The sequence below is a fragment of the Taudactylus pleione genome, unplaced genomic scaffold, assembly GCF_031769625.1.
Source record: "Taudactylus pleione unplaced genomic scaffold, aTauple2 ptg000016l, whole genome shotgun sequence".
NCBI lineage: Eukaryota > Metazoa > Chordata > Amphibia > Anura > Myobatrachidae > Taudactylus > Taudactylus pleione.
In genome coordinates, this window is record NW_028284418.1 from 27,349,257 (window position 1) to 27,371,901 (window position 22,645).

General features: G+C 44.2%; 1 protein-coding gene across 2 annotated transcripts; it reads right to left on the reverse strand.

Annotated features, from left to right (window-relative positions):
- Positions 1 to 314: 314 nt before the first annotated feature.
- LOC148541897 (uncharacterized) lies at positions 315 to 22,645 on the reverse strand. Of its 2 annotated transcripts, none has more exons than XM_088473352.1 (8): positions 22,476 to 22,645; positions 18,376 to 18,622; positions 18,205 to 18,288; positions 15,794 to 15,882; positions 14,625 to 14,810; positions 14,204 to 14,341; positions 13,538 to 13,730; positions 315 to 754 (listed from the first exon to the last, which is right to left on the reverse strand). In XM_088473352.1, the coding sequence occupies exons 1-8, from the start codon at positions 22,590 to 22,592 to the stop codon at positions 480 to 482; spliced, it is 1,329 nt and encodes a 442-aa protein (XP_088329478.1). In that variant the 5' UTR covers positions 22,593 to 22,645; the 3' UTR covers positions 315 to 479. The 2 variants fall into 2 exon arrangements, with proteins under 2 accessions (XP_088329478.1, XP_088329479.1); XM_088473353.1 differs by having other exon boundaries at positions 18,376 to 18,534; positions 22,476 to 22,555.

A 22,645-nucleotide genomic window follows, 5' to 3' on the forward strand; every position in this document is an offset into this window, starting at 1 on the left:
AGGGGCTGCTAATCAGCTCCCCCTGCGCTAACGGTGACCCGACTCCGGCCGGGCACCAACTTAAACTGAGGTGCCTCTGGCTTGGGGGTGGGGTTATAGGGAGAGTGGACCCAGTGCATCCTGGGAGCTAAAAGCTTTAACTGCGTGGTGCCCGGATTTGGTTCCCAACCTATACCCCAAGGTCAACCCTGTGGACCCCCTATGGACCCTGAAGTAGAAATAAAAAATGTAGTTTTTGAAAGACCGACCTATGGTTCTACTCCCATGGTCAAGTCTGCATAAAGAATAGAAAAAAAGAACAAACTTGGCATAAAAGCTCTGCTGTCCAGTACTGGTTATATTTATTAAATGTTAGTCACAATTTATAATAGTCATGAAAATAGATCCACGTGGCAGAAGATAAAATCATGATGTACAGAGATCACACACTGATTCCGCTCTGAGTTTCCCTAGGGAAGGCTCTGTCCAGCTGTCGGGTGTCATATTTGAAGCACATATTTGAGCTTCTCTATTGCGAGCAGGGTATCTTGTTCAGAGATATCACGATGCCAGACAAGACGCACGAGGCGAGATGAGAAGGCTAGCGCTTTCACAGTCACCGCTTGTCCACGTTGTAGCTCTGCAGTGGTCACTTCACTCAGCTGAGCACACAGCTCCTCCCCTGAAAGTTTATCGGTGAGTGTCAGCATAACAATGTTACTATCCACGATGGTCGGGTCCACGGAGCAGACTGGTGAGCCCAGTTCCTGCACAGCTGTAGGAACAGAGTATGCACAAGATAGTCAAAAGTGATTAGAATGTTTTATGGTGGGGATGTGTGGTATGTTGACAGCAGAACACTAAGTTCAGTTTATCTCTATAATATAAGTGTGTGTCTACCGCACCACCCAATGGCTGGGGAAGGAAGGTTTCTATTAGAGGAATACTGCCCTATTATTGGCCAACACCGCTACAACACTCACAGAATCGAGGCCTTACCCCTTCCCTCAGCTCTCACCAGCCACTCCTGTAAATCCATCCATCCAGGTCCGCCCTCCCTCCTCTCTACTAGCTCCCTCTCACCTGAAGCAATGACTGATAATTTGTCCATAGCATAGTAAGTCTACCCCACATCCTTCCCTAAGAATATGAAGCCACCTCTAGTGGCACCTGTAAATCTATACGGAGCACCACAATATGTAGGGAGCAGCCCCCCCTGTCCCTCTTTATGGTTCAGTAATACCGATATATAGCTGGACTGACATATTAGCCAGACTTATGATAGTGGGAAAGAACAGGACAAAGGCAGCAGGGAAAACCTAAGAGAGGGACATAGTGAGGAGAGGAAAGACAAATGGAGCAAGAGAAGAAGAGTAATGTTGGGCATACACTATACCAGTGGTTCTCAAACTCAGGGCCTGATTCAGAGCCGGACGCTCGCTCTGAATCAGGGCCCTCCTACCTCTTATTGGAGCGGCCTCCTGGAAGCTCGCATAGCAGTGGGTGACCACCCACAGCTTATGCGAGCGGCAAAAAAGATGGTCGTGATGGTTAAGACCATCGCGACCATCGGGCTTGCGACGAGACCCTTGCGGTAGGGTCTCACTGCCGCAAGCCCAGGAGTGCTTTTGGCTCTATCAGAGCCAAAAGCACTCCCACTGACATCACTAGTGATGTCAGTGGGGCCGGCCCCAGACGGTAGGCGTTCCCATGGGAACGCCTCTGTCTGGGCAGCAACGCCCCCGGCACGCCCACCAAAGGGGGCGTGCTATTCAATCAACATCGACAGCACGCCCCCTTTTGTGCGAGACTCATAGTGACGGCTTGGCCGTCGCTATTCGGGTCTCGCGCATGCGCACTAGGGCACCATCGACCCGCTTGCGAGCGCCCACACAGGTCACGTTTTCCAGGTCAACCAGCAGGGGCACAGGTGTATTCATAACTCACTGACACATTTTAAAAGATCCACAGGTGGAGTGATTTATTTCACTTGTGATTCTGTGAGGAGACCTGGAAAACACGCCCTGTTTGGGATCCTGAGGACAGAGTTTGAGAACCTGTGCACTAGCATATATGAAGATGTGTGCTCTGCCCTCGAGGGATCTTTTGAATCTATTGATTTCGCATATGTTCCTTTTAGGAGTGTTACTAGATAAATGGGCCTAGCTATCATTAAATATTTGTGGAATTTTTCCAGAAAACACGTTTTCAGTGGGTACCCGCAAATATTAAGTATCCCTGAGATGTACTATGGTGGGATCGCAGCATATACTGCATCTCCAATATATGACGCGTTTTAGCCATTTTCGTCCACAAATGTAGCCCCCATAGGTTACTAATTTGCTAATATTTTCGGAGAGGGTGTTATGGCGTTATGCTATCATACTGCTTCTCTTCACCAGGACCAGTCTCCTGGCAAGAGACTCTTAGTAAATTTGCGTGAAAATATTTATTTTCACATTGAGAATTTGTCCGAAAAATGGCGTTATGCTATCTCACTGCTTCTCTTCACCAGGACCAGTCTCCTGGCAAGAGACTCTTAGTAAATTTGCGTGAAAATATTTATTTTCACATTGAGAATTTGTACGAAAAATATTTATCACAATCCGCATTTTGATTGCAGATGTGTATTTGATGCATGGAGCCATTTTGTGGACTGAAGTGATATTGGTGAAATCAGGCTACCGTTATTTGGTGTCTTGAGAATATTTCTCATGAGTTATACCCCTTTCAGACATCTCGAGAATCCCGGGAATTTGGCCTGCCTCGGCCAAATTCCCGGGTACCTGAGTCTGTCTGAAAGGTACCTACCCGGGAACATGTTCCCGGGTAGCCGCCCCTGCAATCGACCACGGTTTTTCCCGGGACTTAAGTCCCGGGAAATTACCCTGCTTCTGTCTGAATGGTGCTACCCGGGCAGCACCAAGCAGCTTTGACATGTAGCTGACAGCGCAGAGCGTCCTATAGGAATCTCAGCGCTGCTGCTTTGAGCTGACAGCGCAGAGCGTCCTGTAGGACGCTCAGCGCTGCTGCTTTGTTTGAGCTGACAGCGCAGAGCGTCCTATAGGACGCTCAGCGCTGCTGCTCACCACCCCCAGCACCAGCCGGCTGTGCCACAGCGGGCCGCCCGCACTCCCGCTGGACCACCAGGGAATTAAAATAAATGTTAAAAAAATTATAATAAAAAAAAAAAAAACAGCATTACGATTGGCCGGCTTTTGGCTGGGAGGAGCAGACGGCAGAGAAGAGGCAGGTAAGCAGAAAAACCCTGCTCTTGTCTGAAAGGGGTCTACCTGGGAATTTCCCGGGTAGACACTGTAGTGTGAAAGGGGGGTCTCGACCAAATACCCGGGAATTTGCACAGGAGAAATTCCCGGGTCTGAGCAGGAAATTTCCCGGGTTGTATGTCTAATGGAGCGTACACACGGTCAGATTTGTCAGACTTGTCAGATGAACGACTGAATGATTAAACGATTTGGACGATTTGACCAAAGTTTTGAACGATTGAACGATTTTTGACTGCATTAAAATGAATGGAATCGTCCAAGTCTGACTGCAAACCCATCAGATGTCAGATATCGTTATCTGACAAACGGGAACGCGCATCGTTGATCGTCCATCGTTCAGGCATGTCAGATATGAACGATTTTCCTTCAGATATGAACGACTGAACGATTTTTAAATCGTTATCGTCCATATCTGAAGAAAAAAATCTGATCGTGTGTATGCACCATTAAAGGGGTATTAGTGATGTTATTGGCACCAAGGGAATTGATGGGCTGCACTTTCAAGAATGTTGATTCAGCCAAACATAAAAATTAATTGCTGGACTTCCGGTGGGCGGACCAAACGACCTGGCCGCACTTTTAATGGGCTCCCAAGCCGGCTCCATATAGCCGAGACATAGCGCCGCCGGAGAGACTCACTGCCTCACCTAAAGCCACCCTGAGGTCTCTAGGATAACGCGGGTAAGAGCGGCGCATGCCCCGGCCCCCCGCACTGCCCCACAACACCGGAGTGCAGCCGCATTGGAAAAGCGGCACTGCCCGTGGCCGCCATCTTGGATCGCGGCCGGGCATAATTTCTCCCCTCCCCACCTCCAGCAACAGCCACCGGGGCTACCATTAGACCCGAGGAACAAGCGGGACGCCTGGACACCGTTTCAGGGACGTTCCTCAGTTATAAGCTCCACGCTGGCCACACATCATCCGCGGCCGCCATTTTTGAGACCTGAATAAGTTGCTGCAGCCAGCGCTTACCTCCTTTCACAATCCTCTCTATTTGCTGCTCATACCAGGGAGCAGGGTGGTGTTGCTGGGTCCTCATACTGTGATCTTGTCTTGTCTGGTCCAAAGATAGTGCTCACAAGCCATACTATAGGTTCTAATTTACAGACCCAGTGTCATATATATCCTGAACACCTGGGGCTCCCCCTAGTGGCTCCTGATTAAATCGCACGTCACATCCCTATACCATGGAGAAGTTTGTGGCCAGACCACAGCGTGCACCTAAAGGTCAAACTACTAAAGGGAAAGACAAAAATGTAGCTCCATCATCATCTCCTGACTCTCCTACTTCACCTCCAGCTGACAATATCCTGGACGGAGCCTCTAACTCGACTCAATTTAGTACCGCCTCAATAGCTAAAGCCCAAGAAATATCCGAGCTTCTTTCTCCCTTGCTTGACAAAAAACTGTCCGGCCTCAAAGAAGCTATAGAATCAGCAGTTTCGCAACTTAAGGAACATGGTCGACGCTTTACGGAAGCAGAACAACGTATCTCCAATGTTGAAGATGAGCTAACAGAGGCACAAAGCGTAATACGTACACAGGAATCAGCGATCTCTGCTATGCAGGAAAAATTGGAAGACTTAGAGAATAGGAATCGCCGCAACAATTTAAGGTTAATAGGCCTACCGGAATCTGTTAAGCAAAGAGATCTCATGGATTTCGTCTCTAAATGGTTACCCTCTGAGCTCAATTGCTCGGCTTCTTCCAGTACCCTCATCATAGAACGAGTTCACCGCATAGGCCCTGACCGTGTTTCTGACCAGAGAAGACCTAGGCCTGTCATAATGAAAATGTTGAACTACCTAGACAAAACTCGCATACTGGACGCCTACCGCAAATCAGAAGGCCTCACCTACCAGGGGCACAAATTGTTGTTGTTTCAGGACTTCTCGTATCAAGTAGCAATGAAAAGAAGGGAATACTCTACTATTTGTAAAGCATTATTTGATCTGGGACTGAGATTTGCATTAATGTACCCTGCGAAGCTGAAAGTCCTACATAACGGCAAACAACACTTTTTCGATTCTCCATCGTCTGCAAAGACTTTTCTGGACTCTCTAACTGACTCAAAATGATATCGTGACTTAAGAAGATACATTTAATTGTACAAATCCGTCTCCTATCGCAAACATGGAGAGTTTGTTATTGGAAATATATATCTTATGCTTGTTTTCAAGATTTCTGGTTATTTCAACAACTGCTAAACGTCAACGGCAGAATTGTCAAGATAATCTCTGGTTTGTTGTTTTTTCCCCTTCCTTTTGCACATTTACCATTCCTCCTCTTTCATATCCCCTTTTTTATTTTCTTTTATTTCTTTTTTTCAATTATCGATACTTTTATACCTCACTGGGTTTAAATAGGCCCGTAGAGCCTTATTTTTTGGTTCTTAAAATTTTCAAAAATTGTAAGACTGCATTATGTTTGTTATATTCCATATATTAAGGCAGGTCATGTTTTTGTTTTTGTGTTATGTGTATTTCTGTAATGGCACTTTCAAGGTTTTACTGCAGGCGCTCTCTGCATGCTGGGACTGAGAGCGTGATGGTCTCTTTACGATGGTTCACTTTTTTGATCTACAGGACAGGTATAGGATAACACAATGTCTCACTCTATTTGCTGATCTCACTAAAACACAAAAAAACATAAAATTTTTAACTTGGAACGTAGAGGGTTTAAACACCCCGATTAAACGGCGTAAAATACTACAACAACTTAAAAAATTTAAACCTGACATAGCAGTGCTACAGGAGACCCATTGGAGACAGGGTGACCCCAATACTCTTAGAGACTCATGGATAAAAGATTATACAGCTGCATCTTTCACATCTAAAAAAAGAGGGGTGCTGGTGATTTTCCATAAATCTTTAAAATACACAGTTGTAGACTCGATCCTGGACACCGAGGGCAGATTTCTCTTTCTTAAACTGAATTTAGAAGGTGAATTAATCACGCTTGTCACTTTGTACGCTCCCACAGGTCACAACAATGCATTCTTCTCCGATCTCTACGCCCGACTCCAGAATTGGGCAGAAGGCGCCCTCGTCATAGGAGGAGACTTCAACACTACTCTTTCTCCTAGACTGGACAGAACGGGAGCATCCGGTGAGTGGCGGGGCAGCACATCTCCAACGCTACAACTTCTAATTGAATCCCTCGCCCTAGTAGACCCATGGAGACACCTCCACCCCTTAGCACGTGATTACACGTTTTACTCCCACCCCCATCACTCCTCAGCTAGATTGGACTTCTGGCTGGTCTCAAGCTCATTAATTAATAGGATTCAAACATCTCATACAGAAAACATAGTCATCTCCGATCATGCGCCTACATGGTTCACGTTACAACTATCTACCCCCAAAACATCTTCCTTCAATTGGAGATTCCCCTCATACTTATTCACTTCTCCAGACTTCAAAAAATACTTAGAACAACAATTTCTTAATTATAATAATGATAATGCTTCTCATATTGGCGACATATCATTGTTTTGGGCCGCATCTAAACCAGTAGTGAGAGGGCATATTATGGGATATGTTTCCCATAAACGCCGTAAACTTAACACACGTTTCACGGAATTGAGTAAAGCCCTATCACAATCGTATGCCATTATGCTGCAAAATAACAACACAGAGACACGGCGGAATTATTTGAATAACAAAAATTTATATGACACATTGTGCACTGAAAGAGCCCAATATTATCTAGATTTCCAGAAACATCGCTATTTCCGTTGGGGAAATAAAGCGGGCAAACTGCTAGCTAATATAGTGAGAAGTCAGAAAACATCCTCTCCCATTCTTTCTCTTAAAGGTCCTCTAGGATCATTACATACCAACGAGGACATTGCGGCCTCTTTCTTACAATATTACACAGACTTATACTCCGCACAGGATGATAACCCTGTTCTGGGGATGAACTTTTTGAAAGAGGCTAATCTACCTTCCCTCTCTGAAGAGGCCCGCGACTCCCTAACAACTCCTGTTTCGGAGTTGGAGGTTGCTCTAACTATCAAATCCCTGGCCAACGGAAAGACACCCGGCCCAGATGGCCTTAGTGCCGAGTACTACAAAATATTAAATCCACTTGTAACCCCTCATTTAGTTTCCTTATTTAATTCAATATTGAAGGGAGCCTCAACACCACCAGACTTTAACCAGGCCCGAATTATCCTTCTCTTGAAACCTGAGAAAGACCCTACGCTGACCCAATCATATAGGCCAATATCTCTGCTCAACCAGGATTTTAAAATCCTCACTGGTATTATCGCTCAACGTTTACAATTAGTATTGCCACATCTCATACACACCGCACAAACTGGGTTTATGAAAGGACGACACTCAGTGATCAACGTCCGACATTTGATTGCAGGATTAACTAAATCTCACCAAATGAGAAATAACCAAACGCTCCTTGTCAGCTGCGACGCTGACAAGGCCTTTGATAGGGTGTCGTGGAACCACCTACTGCGCATCTTCCAGCTACAAAATTTTGGTCCCGAATTTATTACATTATTCAAAACAATATACCACACCCCTATAGCATTCCTAACAGTTAACGGCCTGAATACTCCATCCCTTAGACTACATAGGGGCACCCGACAGGGTTGTCCCCTATCCCCTTTATTATTTAACCTGGCTATAGATCCTCTTATCCGCACCTTTTTGCTATGTCAACAATGGCAGGGAATAACACTTTGAAAGTCTCCGCGTATGCGGATGACTTATTACTGTATTTTGAGAACCCACATTCTGCCATACCTAAACTCCTTCATATCCTGAAAAGACTTCCATATTATCTCTGGTTTTTTGATAAATTATAACAAAACAGAGGCCTTGGCCCTACACTCGGACGTCACAAAAAACTGGAAAAATTCTTTCCCATTTAAATGGGCCAAAACAACTCTAAAATACCTAGGCCTTAATATCCCGGCACATCCCTCCGCCCTATACTCAGTCAATTTCCCTGCTTTAATACAACGTACACTTTTAGATTTTAAAAAATGGAAACATCTCCCACTCTCATATCTTGGTAGATGTCAATTAATTAAAATGATATCTTTTCCTAGGATTTTATATTTTTTTCAGATGCTCCCCTTGCTTCCTTTAGAATCTGATTTAAAATTGATTAACAAAGCGATCAGCAAGTTCATTTGGGGGAACAAAAAACCCAGGATTTCATTATTCAAACTCAGCCAACCACCTGCTTTAGGCGGAATTAATCTCCCTTGCTTAAAATCTTATGCTATTGCGTCAAATTACCGATACGCAATTGACTGGATTAGAGGAACAAATGGATTTGCTGACACGCTAATAGAGCAATCTTTTAGTGTTGAAATGCCATTAGCTAGTTTGCTACACACACGACCCTTGTCTTTTCCACCTCACGTAGCACAAAATCTACTACTACATACTACATGCTTGGCTTGGCGACGAGCCAGAACTCAAATGAGAGTCCCTCCCAATGTCTCCTTGTTCCTTCCTATCGGCCATAACCCAGGGTTTGATGCTGGTTTTCTAACACAGACTTTCAAAACCTGGAACACACAGGGATTGCGTTACATATATCAATTATTGGATCTCTCCACAATGACTATTTACTCTCATAACCAAATACAGGAAAAATTTCCCTGTATCCAAATCCCTTTATTTATATATTTCCAAATACGTAGTTATGTCAATACTTTACTCCCTAAAATTCCCATTATACCTGGGAAAAATGGTTTGGATGATGTGCTGTCTCGCTGCCTCTCTATGTCATTTTCCACTTCTATGCTATACACCTATATACGCCGGGAAATAAATTTGGAAGTGGAGACGGTGGGATTTGCCAAGTGGCATTCCACATTCCCTACCATACCCCTATCCACCATTTTAAAATCTTTTGTTAGACTTAATAAGCAATTAATTTCGGCTTCATACGCGGAAATGCAGTATAAATTATTGCATCGTGCCTATTTCACCCCCAAATTAAGACTCATCACAGGTACTTCCACAGACTCAAATTGTTTTAAATGTGGTCAACCTGATGCGGATCTAATGCATTGTATGTGGCACTGTGCGGAGGTACAGAGGTTCTGGTCCTTGGTACACACCTATATATCCACCAAGTTGGGAATTGCTTTTGAACTAACACCCGAGTGGGCTATGTGGGATATTGTACCATCATCTGGGTCATCCTGTGCCCCTGGAGGTGCCCGTCTATTACTAGCAAAGATTGCAGCAGCTGCGAAAAAAACAATATTATCTCAATGGATATCCACTGACACTTTAACGCTCAGTCTTTTACAACCTAGAATTACGCACCTATTTAATATGGATTGGCTAGAACTATCCCTTAATAAAGACAAGGAAGCAGAGAAGTTCTTTAATATTTGGCTTCCATATGTTCACACATTAACACCTCAGGTTAAAGACACGCTTCGAGCTGCAGTTCAACTTACAGCCTGGTATAATGAAGAAACCTTGTCTTCAGGTGAACCACCATTTTAATTCCTGTATTGTTACGTTCCTCATGGATCCATTGTATTGCACATTACTGTTGATGTCTTGTCATTTTCTGACCAACATGTTATATTGTTTATTGCGGTTTTACAATAAAAATATGTTTTAAAAAAAAAAATTCATTGCTGCCTCCACTGTGTAGAAGAGACAGGTGCTCTGAAATCCTCTATGTATTCCTGTAAGCCCAGGTGCCACAAAAGTGACTTTCACTCAGCAAAAAAATAAAAGCCAGGAAGAACACTTATTTTACCAGTGTTTCAGAGTGATAGCGCTATGTATTATTTCTAGGCTAGTTTCCCTGAAAGGTTAACATTTGAAGTTAAATAGCTACTGATTACAGTCAGCAGAAAACTTAAATGACACCTGCCTTAGGTATTACAGGCCTAGGGACTTTGTACTCGGGTTCTATTTACCAGTACATACAGTAGCAGTCAGGGTAAGCACAAGAGCCGCCCTAGCACTGATACACTTTATCGATCAAAGAGGGTGACGGGAACTCACTGCATACACTGTCTGCCTTATACAGGAAACATTCACAGAACAAACATATCATGTGATCTTATCGTAAGCCACAAGTGAGCAACCTGTGAAACTCCAGCTTTTATGGAACTACAAGTCTCAGTATGGAATAACTGCACATAAAACACAACACGGGGCGCTAGACGGATTATTTTGAATAATGAGAAATTGACAAATAACTAAAAAAAAAACTATATGCCCCATGGGACTGCTGCTGTCAAAGAGGAGCTGACTCTCTCATATGTCAGAACAGAAAGAACCAATAGAAAAGCAGGGCTGTCACACTGCAGGGACTATTGATCCATAATACATTATATTTTAATACATCTTCATCAATCTATTTTTATTAATATTTTTATTGATTTTGGTCTGAGAAGATTCATTAAAATTTATATAAATTTTTTATGTATCAATAGTCCCTGCAGTGTGACAGCATTCTATTGGTTCTTTCTAAGTCTCAGTATGCCATGCTTTGCTTGGTGTGGGTTTTTGAATTCATAAAAGTCTTAAGTTTCTGTGTTTGTTATCCCTGTCTACACTGGTTTTCCTGTTGGCATATACACTGAAGTGCCAAAAGTCATGGGATAGGTGTCTAGTAACAAGGACTCCCTATGGCCCGGCGAAATGCAACAACTGGAAGTGGCATCGATTCCACAAGTGGACGGAAGACCTCTGGAGAGATGTTGACTTATGCCATCTGGATAGCTTCCCACAGCTCCCTGATATTTGTAGGTGCAGGATCTTGGTGCAAATGGACCTCTCCACCACGTCCCATAAATGTTTGATTGGGTCCATGTTGGGTGAACACCAATCGTTGGAACTCTCCAGAATGCTCCTCAGACCAATTCTGGGCAACTTGGAACCGATGACACAATGCATTATTTTGCTGGAATATTCCATTGTTGTGGGTGTACATGATGTCCATGAAGGGCTGTAAATTGTCATCAAGCACTGCAATGTAGCGGTTAGTGGTCAATGACGTGTTACGGCGGACCCAACCCATACCACGTGAACACACCCCACAACATTATGGAACCACCACTATCCTGCACGTTGCCCTGTTGACAACAGGGGTACATTGCCTCATGGGTTCGGCACCAAACCTGAACCCTACCATCAGCCTGAAACCATGACTTATCGGACCATGTCACATGTTGCCCGTCCACCAGGGTCCAATTAGTGACATCACAAACCCAGGTGAGATGCTGTGTGGGCCTTCTGCTCCTATATCCATTGGAAGCTAAAGAACGTTGTCCTGACCTGCTGGATATGAGTCTGGTACCTCCTGCATTGAATGTGGATGTGATTTGAGCCAGTGTCACTTGTCTATTACCACAGACAATTCTGGTCAGACATCGCTGGTCACGATCATTAAGCACCTGTGGTCGGCCACTGTGCTGTCCACGGTGGGTGTTAATGCCATCCATGGAGTGTTCCAGGTTCACACGTGACACCGTAGATAGAGGAATGTTGAATGTCCACACAGTTTCGAAAATGGAATGTCCCATTCGTCGGGCAGCCACTGTCATGTCCCGTTCAAACTTCGATAATTCACGTTTCCTTGCCATGAGCAGCCTAGACGGTGTTCAAACTGACCCACGAGATTTCAAGACGTCACAGTCCAGTGGCACAAGTTACCAATCTACCTATCCTCTCCAGATTTATCACCATCTGTATTGGCCCGTGTCACTGAATGAATTTCTGCCATTTCATCTTGGATGTCATCTCGCCACCTGAAACATACTATTTCTAAAACAGAATTAATTATATTTCCTCCGGCCAAAAAAAGTTACCAACCTGATCTCTTTATCACTGTTGAGAACTCAACAATCCACCCAGCCCCACAAGCTCGCTGCGTTGGTGTCATCCTTGACTCTGAACTGTCCTTTGTTCCCCATATTCAATCTGTCTCAAAATCATGTTACATACATCTAAAAAACATATCCAAAATTCAACCATATATCACACAAGACACTGCAAAAACTCTAATCCATGCACTGATTATTTCCCGCATTGACTATTGCAATAGTCTCCTTACTGGTCTTCCCAAAAACAGGCTATCGCCATTACAATCCATTATGAATGCAGCTGCGAGGCTTATCTTCCTTGCCAAAAGTTCATCGTCTGCTGCCCCGCTCTGTCAGTCCCTCCATTGGTTGACGGTTTTCTACCGTATTCAATACAAATTACTGGTTACTTACACATAAGTCCATTAACCGAACCACACCAACATACATCTCTTCACACATCTCAAAATATCTCCCTACCTGACCTCTCCGCTCAGCACAAGATCTGCGTCTCTCATCCCCACACATTACTTGCTTCCATTCACGGTTACAGGACTTTCTTCGGGCTGCACCCACTCTATGGAATGCCTTACCACGCACAATAAGACTTACCTCTAGTATTCAATCCTTCAAGCGTTCCCTGAAAACTCACCTCTTCAGACAAGCTTATCAGATTCCAGAACCAACCACATAACCTTCATAGCTTCCATGTCTTATTACATCCCCTCTCACAGTCCACACATAACCTCACACATTGTCTTTCTTTCACATACTCCTGACATTTGGCCAACATTCCTGTGTGACTAAATCATGCAGCCCACCAAGAAACTCTGCATTTGGGCCGGACCAAATTGCAATATGTAGAACCTGTCCTTGAGTATCAATGCCTATTTCCCTATATATTGTAAGCTTGCAAGCAGGGCCCTCTTACCTCTATGTCTGTCTGTTATTACCCTGTTTTGTTCTATAAATGTTTCCAATTGTAAAGCGCAACGGAATATGCTGCGCTATATAAGAAAATGTTAATAAATAAATAAAAATAAATTACCTTACATACTGCTATCCTGACTTTTGGCACTTCAGTGTAGTTTCACATATATTCTTTATTCTAAATGTTTTAAGGTGTGTGACTGGTATTAATACCTTTTTGTTATTGTTCCTATTTTATTGGGAACCCTGTGTAAAGGTTTGTGTTGGGATAACGCAACCTGTAGCCAATGGTATCATTGCAATGTGCATAAGATGCTGTAGTAGAGGGTATAGTGCTGACCCTGTATAACTGTGGACATTGCTGCATGTGACAGATGCTGTGTCATAGTAAGAGGATGGGGAAGGAGGGTACAGACCATCAGTGGAAGAACCAGCATGATAATGATGCCGGGCTCCTGTCACACTGATGTGGGAGAATAGTGGTGTTAGCACCACTACATAACAGGAGAGTTTCAAACATACTTGTTACCTTTAGCAAAGGTTTTTGCATTATGGTGATCCAGCTTCACATTTTCTTGTGCACGATTCAATGCTACCAACCCAGCAGCTGCAAGTATACCAGCCTGACGCATTCCCCCTCCAAGCATCTTCCTTGCCCTGCGAGCCTCAGCGATAAAGTCGGTCTGCCCTCCAATTAATGAACCCACCGGAGCTCCCAGTCCCTGAAATAGAACACAAGAGATTTGTACTGATCCAGGTGCCCAACATGCTTTCTAAAAAGGTTTTCATTCTAGTTTACCAACCCTCAACTTAATTCTGTAGTCTCTGCTCTCTTATCCCCTATAGGTTTTAAACTAATATGAGAAGAGCCCTGTCCCATTTGTCTTCTCTACCTTATTATGCCGACTGCTCACGGTAATTATGTATCTAAATGAATCTATAAACCGTCTGTATTAGTCTGTACTTATGTATCCTGTTGCTAGATTGATCCCTTTGAATGGCAATACGGAACCCTTGTGACATATTACACATAAAATATTATATCAAACCAAAATGCACGGTGTCTAGCTATGTAAAGGTACATATTTACTGTGGTAGTTCCTAAAAGAAAACATGACTATACTGTCCACCACATATTACAATTTTCTGAACTCAGTTTTATCCTTATAAGTTGTCTTTTTGTAACCATACTTACTTTGGAAAGGCTGAGAGATACAGAGTCACATAAATGAACAATCTGTGCTGGCTCCACCCCCAGCGACTGAGCAGCGTTTATAAGCCGTGCCCCATCCAGGTGGACTTTCAGCCCATAGCGATCTGCAATGTCCCGCACCTGCACAGGTCAAGAGTCTGCATTTAGCTGGTAAGGAACTACACAGACAGATGGGTGGATTTACGAAGCAGCAGCTTCTGCAAGCCTCTGCTTCCCAGCGGGTTGGAGCTCCTTATTTAAAACGGCACCCGATGTCAGTGTAATGTACCACATGCTATACACTGACATCGGGTGTCGTTTTAAAAAAGGAGCTCCGACCCGTCGGGAAGCAGCGGCTTGCAGAAGGTGCTGCTTCGTAAATCCTCCCCAGAATGCGTAAGTTAAAAGTGCATACAACACCCACCTCCTTCATGTATGACAAAGGTAGTACACGTCCACCCAAACGGTTGTGGGTATTCTCCAGGCATATGAGACGTGTTTGTGAATAGTGTACATCAGGGTATCCATGCTGGATTTTACTTTCCAAATCTTGCAGGTCCAGACACCCGTTTTTCAGTGTTCTTACGGGACGGGCAAAAACTCCAGCAAGCTGAGACAAGATGCTCATTAAAGTTTCATCCAACCAGCATGTTCACTTTACAATCTACGGCAACTGGAGCTGGCATTATCATCTGTATGGTTATAATGTATCTATTCTAGAGGCACTTTAACAAAGCTTGATGGAAACTAGAAGTGTGAAGGTTAAACTTACTTGGTTTGCAAAGCATATGAGGGACCATTTATCATTTAATATTTGCAGTGCATTACCAGAAAACACTCGTTTTCGGGGGATACCTGCAAATATTAAGTATCACCCAGATGTATTATGGAGGGATGGCAGCAGATATCTCCCATATATGCTGCTGCCCCTCCATTTCCGGCAGCACCACAACCCCCATATGTTTCTATGGGGGATGCGATGCGGTTATATTTACCAAGTTCTGGTATGCTACGCATTTTGGAACTTGGTCCCCGCGGCTTGCGCCATCTAAAGCTGGAGTAAACAGCCACTGTAGCCTGGGATACATATCGCAATACTATCTGGGAGAGGGTTCCTTAATCGCCCACTCCCGGTAATGGCTGCCGCGCATGTATAGTCTGTAGACCACGCATACGCAGGATCACCGGCACGGCCGTGAAGAACCTTTGGACGCAGTCATTTCACTCCCAGCACATCGCTGGGACGGGCTCCTTTCAGGGCCCCTCTCCCTGTGAGTGCATTTTGTTACATTCAAGCGCTATGATCGCCTCCTGGTACGCGATCATGGGAGCGGATATCGCTTCCAGATGGCATTACAAATGCCATCATTAATATATGGGCCTCACGGAGTAATAAAAGAAAATGACAAACAAACGTGTCATTAGATGTGATCCATCGGTCACCAAGTTGTGCTATGTAGATGTGGATAAACTATATTATCCTCTAATGAATGGGACAGATGTGGCCCATGCTGGTACAAGCAGTAATTGCAGTAAAGATGGAAGCACGGCATGAAATTACTTATTTTTTATTTTCTTAAAAACACCTCTTACCTGTGCCACGTTCCCCTGTTCATAAATGTACATGTGAGATTCATCCCCAAACAGCACCTCTGCCCCTCTGATTCGACAGTGGCCCATAACTATGATAAGAAACATGTAATACAAGCTGTAATTACTGCTAATATGCAGCATAAATGTATTGTACATTGTACATGTCCTCCTGTAACTTTCACTAAATAATTAGCTTTATATTTCATGCATCCTTTGTGCTACGCAGCTATTTATTTATATTATCAAAGTAATAGTTGCACTTGGATACAGCTCGGACCTGCCATCAGCAAGGTGCACATATTGCCTAGAATACTGACTCTGTAAAATCAGTCTGCTTCATCTTTTGCAGGATTTTGGGAAAGGGTGATAACGCACATCGTGGACACAGTAAATACAACAGTAGTCTACCATCCATTTATTACATAGGTTCTCAAACTCTGGGCCTGATTCAGAGCCGGACACTCTGAAAGAGCGCTCGCTCTGAATCAGGGCGTTTTTTTTTCTTTTATTTTGTGCGGCCTCCTGGCCGCTCCCATAGCTCTGGTGTGAGCGGCCTGGTGATGGCCTTGTGGTAGGGTCTCGTTCCCGCAAGCCCCAATGAGCTTTCGGTTCTATTAGAGCCGGAAGTTCACCCACTGACATCACTCGTGATGTCAGTGGGGCTGCCCCCAAACGGCAGGCATTCCTTCAGGAACGCCTCCGTTTGGCCAGCCACCCCCCCGGCCCGCCTCCAAAACGGGGCAAGCTGTCAATCAAAATCGACAGCTGCACCCTTTTGGTGCGAGACCCGGAGCGACGGAGCGCCCGTCGCTAGCAGGGTCTCGCGCATGCGCATGTCGGAGCCGGCTCTGGCGTGCGCATGCGCAGTGGCCAAACATTGATCCGCTCGTGAGCGCATAGTGCTTGCGAGCGTATCTGAATCAGGCCCTCTGTCCACTGGACCCCAAACAGTTCATGTTTTCCAGATACTGTAGCGCAGAGTAGATATAACATATGCTAAGTCATTAGTTAGGGAGATGCCTTTGTAATGGGAGAGCTGAATATGTGTATGGCTATTGTAGTGCTATTCACCTGCCGCCATTTGTCACTTTACCCTATATCTATCTTACTGTAATGTGGAACCATTGAATAAAGAAAACAATGCTCCATGTTGGTCTGCAAACTATATAAAATGTAACATATGTATAGTCATATGTTTTCTGTTGAACATGCAGTTATTATTGTTACTATTAACATTTATATTATCTCCATTTATAGTAACACCATTATCTCCCATAGCACTCTATAATTAGTGGCAAACACAATAAAACAAGACTGGGTATTAACAGACAACAAGGTCAGAGGGCCCTGTTCACACATTTACAATCTATAGGAGAGTTGTGTATAGGTGTAAGCATGCTATAAATCAGTCATGGGATGGGAACATCAACACTGTATTTCTTACATGTGTAATGCTGGCTATACACTAGTACGACCAGCATCAGATGCGATTCATCATACGTTTTCCCTTGAACTCCCCGGCAGCTCCCTGGCAGTCCCGGCCGCACGATTTGGTGCTTTTTTGACACCCGATGTACATACGATCTGACGTACTATCATTCGCCCCTATACGCCTGGTCGTGATACAATCGATCGTGTGCTTCACCAATAACATGAGATCATAATAGATTTAAATGAAGCCGCTCGGACGGTCGGACGCACTATGCATCGCATGCGCAAATACACGGCACGATCTACATACGATTACAACGGATAATATTGGCTGCACGTTTGATCATAACATACGATACAAGAACGGCGGGAGCGCACATAGGATTGTACTCTTACCTAAATACTACACGATTTCCACACAATGCGTCATATGAGGCGTCTAAAATCGTTCATTCGGCCCGAAATTGCGTTAGTGTATGGCCAGCATTACTTTTATACTTTTACATTTTTATATTACATAGTCAGCAATTAATTTTTCCATATTATTATACCGTAGCCCCCTTGGAGGGGCAAATAGCGGCCCACTGAAGCATGGAGGCCTAGGATAAGGCCAGGTTTTGACTACCACTGAGGACATGTAAAACCAGGTGATTGCACACATAAAAGTATTCTGTAGTTGTTTGCGTCTCATTTACAAATCTCATCCCACAAAAGGGAATGGTCACTACAGTAAATATAAACTAATGTAAACATGTTATGTAGAAGTAGGGACATTTGCCCAAATATAGGCATTACATTTACTCTGGGGGGGTGGTATTGTTTTTCACTTTCTTAAGTAAACCTAAGAGATCAGTTTTGTGGTATATACCATGGCAACTAAAATAAATACAGAGGAAGACAGAGAGAAAGCAATTTATTTAGTAATAATCAAACTAAAATATATTGTCGGTAGAAACCCCTTTAAGAAAAGGGACACTTGCCTGAGACCAGATTTCCCATGGTCCCACTTGTCACAAACAGAGCATCTTGTGTTCCAAGCAGCTGGGCAGCACGATGCTGGATCTCTACATAAACAATAACAAATATATTTATATAGTATTGGACTTCCCCTTTAACATTGGTATGCGGACATTATGTTGGATACTTATTACCATTCAGAGTGGGGTCTTCCCCAAACACGTCATCTCCAACCTCCGCCTCAGCCATTGCTCTTCTCATCTCCGCACAGGGCTTAGTTACTGTATCACTGCGCAGATCCACCACCTGAACCTTGGCACCACCTCTGCCCCCAGTATACACAGAGCGGGCATCTGTAGCCGGCAAGGAACAAAAGGGAGCACTGAAAACAGTAGCCAAACCTCTGCATTGCCAAGGCGCACATCTAGCAATCAGTCTCACCTAAAAAGCACAAAACAAACATAAACTGAGATTGCTGACATGGAGAACATATATACATTTATATTTTTTTATATATGCTTACCGACACATTTTTTGTTATACTAAAATGTGCCAATGACTGAAAGGAAGAGCAGAACCGATAAAAGCAGTGTTGCCCGAATCTGGTTTTCACACACCCCTTACAGCTCATGGTTTTGGACCTACTGTTGGCCAACACAGCACCGTTGGTTCTGTGTCTGAACAGGTAGGATAATTGCTGACCTGGCCAATTAGACTAATGCTGGATACACACTGAAACAGCGGATTAGTCAGTAGACTGATAAGCCGTCCGAGCTGCCGATTTTAAGCTATATACACTTACCAATAAGCCACTCGATATGTGGCATCACAACTGGGCGGACATTTAAATTTGTCCATTCAGTTGTAATGTCAGTGTTGATGGTCCCTGCAACCAGTGTATGGGTGGTCGGCGGGTCGCCAGTACACACCGACAGACGTGTCGGCATCGGCTGTGCTGCACGGTCAACCTGATATGTCTGTGAATTACGTTCACAAACATATCGGGTGTACACACCCGCCGATGCACTTCCGATATCTTGTTCGTCGATCGAACGAATGATACATTGACAAATGTGTGCCCAGTGTACTGGCCAGATTCAATTACCTGTAGCCTGCACTTACTGCAGATTTCTGTTACATCCTACTGAGGTGCAAACAAAAATCAGTGGTAAGTAAGGCCTACTGCTCTTACCACAGCCACCGCAAGCACAGTAACCCATAGCTCCGGGCACTTTCACCCGGAATCTATGGGTTAATAGATGTTAGTCACAGGCTTACCGCTCTAACAAAGGGCTTGTAATTGAATAGCTCTAGGAGTTAAAGCCTGGAGATACAAGCCCGTGCTAAGCAGTGCATCGGGGCTAATTGAATACAAATGTGACAGACATGCGCACGATTAAAGAAATTCTGAAAACATGAGCTGTTGGAGGTGCGCGAGGATCAGATATGGGAAACACTGTTGTAGAGGGTTCTAAACCGTATACATTCTCAAAACGTTTGTGGGATATTCCTGTGTAATTGTAGCACCAAGAAGGATCTACATTTTACTTTAACAGAAAAAAGAGCAACATTTCACCTTTCTCACTGACCGTTATACCTCTTTTCCACTGCCCAAAAAACCCGGGTCTGCCTGCCGCACTTTTTGCCTACTTTGAGTGTTTTGTACACGAAAACTTTTTGGGCGCGCCCCCGCTATTTGCCGTATTCAATTCCAAAGGGTACGAGAAAACACGTCCCGGCAAAACTCAAACAGGCGAAAAGTGCTGTCAAAGATGGGGAAATCAGCCTAATACCCCCAAAAGATGCACTAACAATGGGGATCAACATAGATGTCCCCGAATAGCCCTCCTGAAGCTATTTGGGGTACTTAAATGCTTTCAATTGCCTCTATATAGCGTTTTTAAACAAGTGGTGAAGAATTGCATTAAGCTGTATTTTATCGAGTAAATAAGTAGCCCTGAAAAATTTGGGGTACTTGAAAATGGGTGCAAGCATGGTTTAAATTCGCTAAAGTGAAATTTTAAGTGACGTCAAAAACGCACCTGAAGCAAGCACCTGCAAATGAAAAAACACCTCACCCATACTTGCAGACCCTCCAAACGTCTATTTCGCTACTTTTTATGTGTACCCCCACTTTGTACTTTTTCGCCCCCCATTTTCAAAGACATTTATTGGGGTGTTCATTTTTTTTTTTTTTACGCAGTCATCCTTTGGGGGGCTGTCCCAAGGGTGCAGAGTGGTTTCCGCACCTTTGCACCCCAAAACCGCAATTCTGCACTTTTTTCCGCCTGCTAATCTTAGGCGAAACTTTTTTGCCTATTACATTGCATTGACTTTCCGCGTACGCGAAGTCTTTGCAATTGAATACGGCGAAAAGTCTCCGCCTGGCGTAATGACGTAATCCGCGATACTTTTTCGCAGATAACGGCTTTTCGCCGCTAATTGAATACGGTCTTTAGTTTGAGACTTCACAGCCTGCTCTAAAAACTGTCTTGGGCACTACCAAGTGCTTTTTACTAGTTACTTTTACATTGTACTCTTAACTGGGAAATGAACATTTATTACAGAAACACTAGTTATAGGAATTATCAGTCATATATTCTTAGGATTATTACTCTGCTGTGCACCTTACCGTACTAAGGGCCAGATTCACAAGTGGATGGTATTACACACCAGCAAAGAAAGCAAGCGGATGTGCAATACCATCCAACTAAAATGCAAATGTAGCAGGTGGTGTCTGTTGGAAATAGGAGCCTCCTGCATGCATCTGTTATCTGAGTGCAACGTCCGCAGATGCTGCTTCGGATCAACATCGTGACCATCGATGATTGCTGCCCTAAGCTGAAGTTTACGTAGCCTGGCTGTTGGAACCCCTCTGCCAGGTCCAGGAAGTCTTGGCACGCCTATAAAACGAGGGTGACACGTCCCCGATTTGTACATCGGTCCTGGTCGCTGCCCTGCAAACGCCATGTCAATTATTCTGCGGCTAAAAGAAGACTGCGAGCTATCCTGCAGGACGCATTCTACACATGGGCAGAACAGGTCCTGCACATGCGCAAATCCCCAAACATCGAATATGTAAGTAAACCATCAGGTTTACGTACATATCTGAATCAGGCCTAAAGACAGAATGGCTGGGTATACGCTAGGCGATATATCATTCGTACAGCTGACGGACAATATAGCTCTGTGTACAGCCGATATGTCTGTGAACAATGTCGTTCACAGACATATCTCATCGGCCCTGCAGCATGGCAGATGCCGATATATCTTACAAATATAACTGTACATCTGACTGTGTGTATGGAGAAAACACCGCCGACCCGTACACTGGCTGCACAAACCGCCGACACAGACATCACAACTGGGTGGGCAAATTTAAATGCCCGTCCAGCTGTGATGTTTTGGTAGACATATTGTCTAACCGATTGGAAAGTGTGGATGCTTACCAAAATCATCTGCTCGGTTTGTGGGTCCGCTGTCGGTGTAGTGTGTACCCAGCCTAAAGGCCTGCTTTTAACAAGCATAGAAGGTATTGGCATGCTCCACAATAATCTTGCTAAAGGAAATTAATGATTACACCTCATCTCAGGAATTGTGGGTGGAGACAGCAATTTTCTAAAGCAAGAATTCCGGTGTATGGAATTCAGTGCACACTACATATTCAGCCTATTCATTTGCTGTCGGGTCTGCTGAGTGTTGTGCAGCACTCCTGATATTGGGGTCTGACGCACTTGGTTTTGGACCGACTGTTGACCTTAGGTGCTGTGTACACATTATCAGATATTGGGGCCCAATGTACTTGGTTTTGGACCCACTGTTGGCCTCAGGTGCTGGGTACACATTATCAGATTCTCAGGCGGAATGGTCAGAAATCGGCTTTTTCGCCATATTATTGTATATAGAGTGTATCCATCTTAATTAGATATGCTTCTCAAATGTCCAAACCATAGTTGCCAGCTTTAGCTCATTTCCAGAGACTGTCAGATTTTAATATTTTGTCCCCAGAAGTAATTGTCCTTACTTTCAGTAGTAACCAAACACAATAATAGTCCTTGCATGGAAATATACAATTCTTATTCATATGTGCTGAATCTCACCTGTATATCTGCACTTATTTTAATAAGATGACGTATTTAAAATGAAAGAACTGGATTTTGGAGAAATGATCCGGAGCGTAAGGTTACCTGGTAATCTGCAAAGTGCAAAACCTCTATGTGTATACTAAAGGCTGATTACATGGTGCACAGTTGCACACAGGCAGATTTGTGTCACCCCATGGAGCCTCACTCACCCCCGGCGCTGCCATCATCAGTGGTGCACACAGAGATATGAAATCATGGTATTTGGACTTTGGGCCAGGACAGCGGGCGGCACATTTGCAAGAATCCAAGAAGAGTGTGTACTTCATCCACTTATGTTCCCATCATGCAGCGGCACTCACGGCCCGGCTTCAGGACTACA

Coding starts and splice junctions, on each gene's coding strand:
- LOC148541897 (XM_088473352.1), bottom strand. CDS start 22,592: ATGAAGTACACACTCTTCTTGGATTCTTGCAAATGTGCCGCCCGCTGT. Junction 15,883..18,204: donor CATGGGAAATCTGGTCTCAG/GCAAGTGTCCCT, acceptor TTCTTATCATAG/TTATGGGCCACTGTCGAATC. Junction 14,811..15,793: donor AACAGGGGAACGTGGCACAG/GTAAGAGGTGTT, acceptor ATCTTGTCTCAG/CTTGCTGGAGTTTTTGCCCG.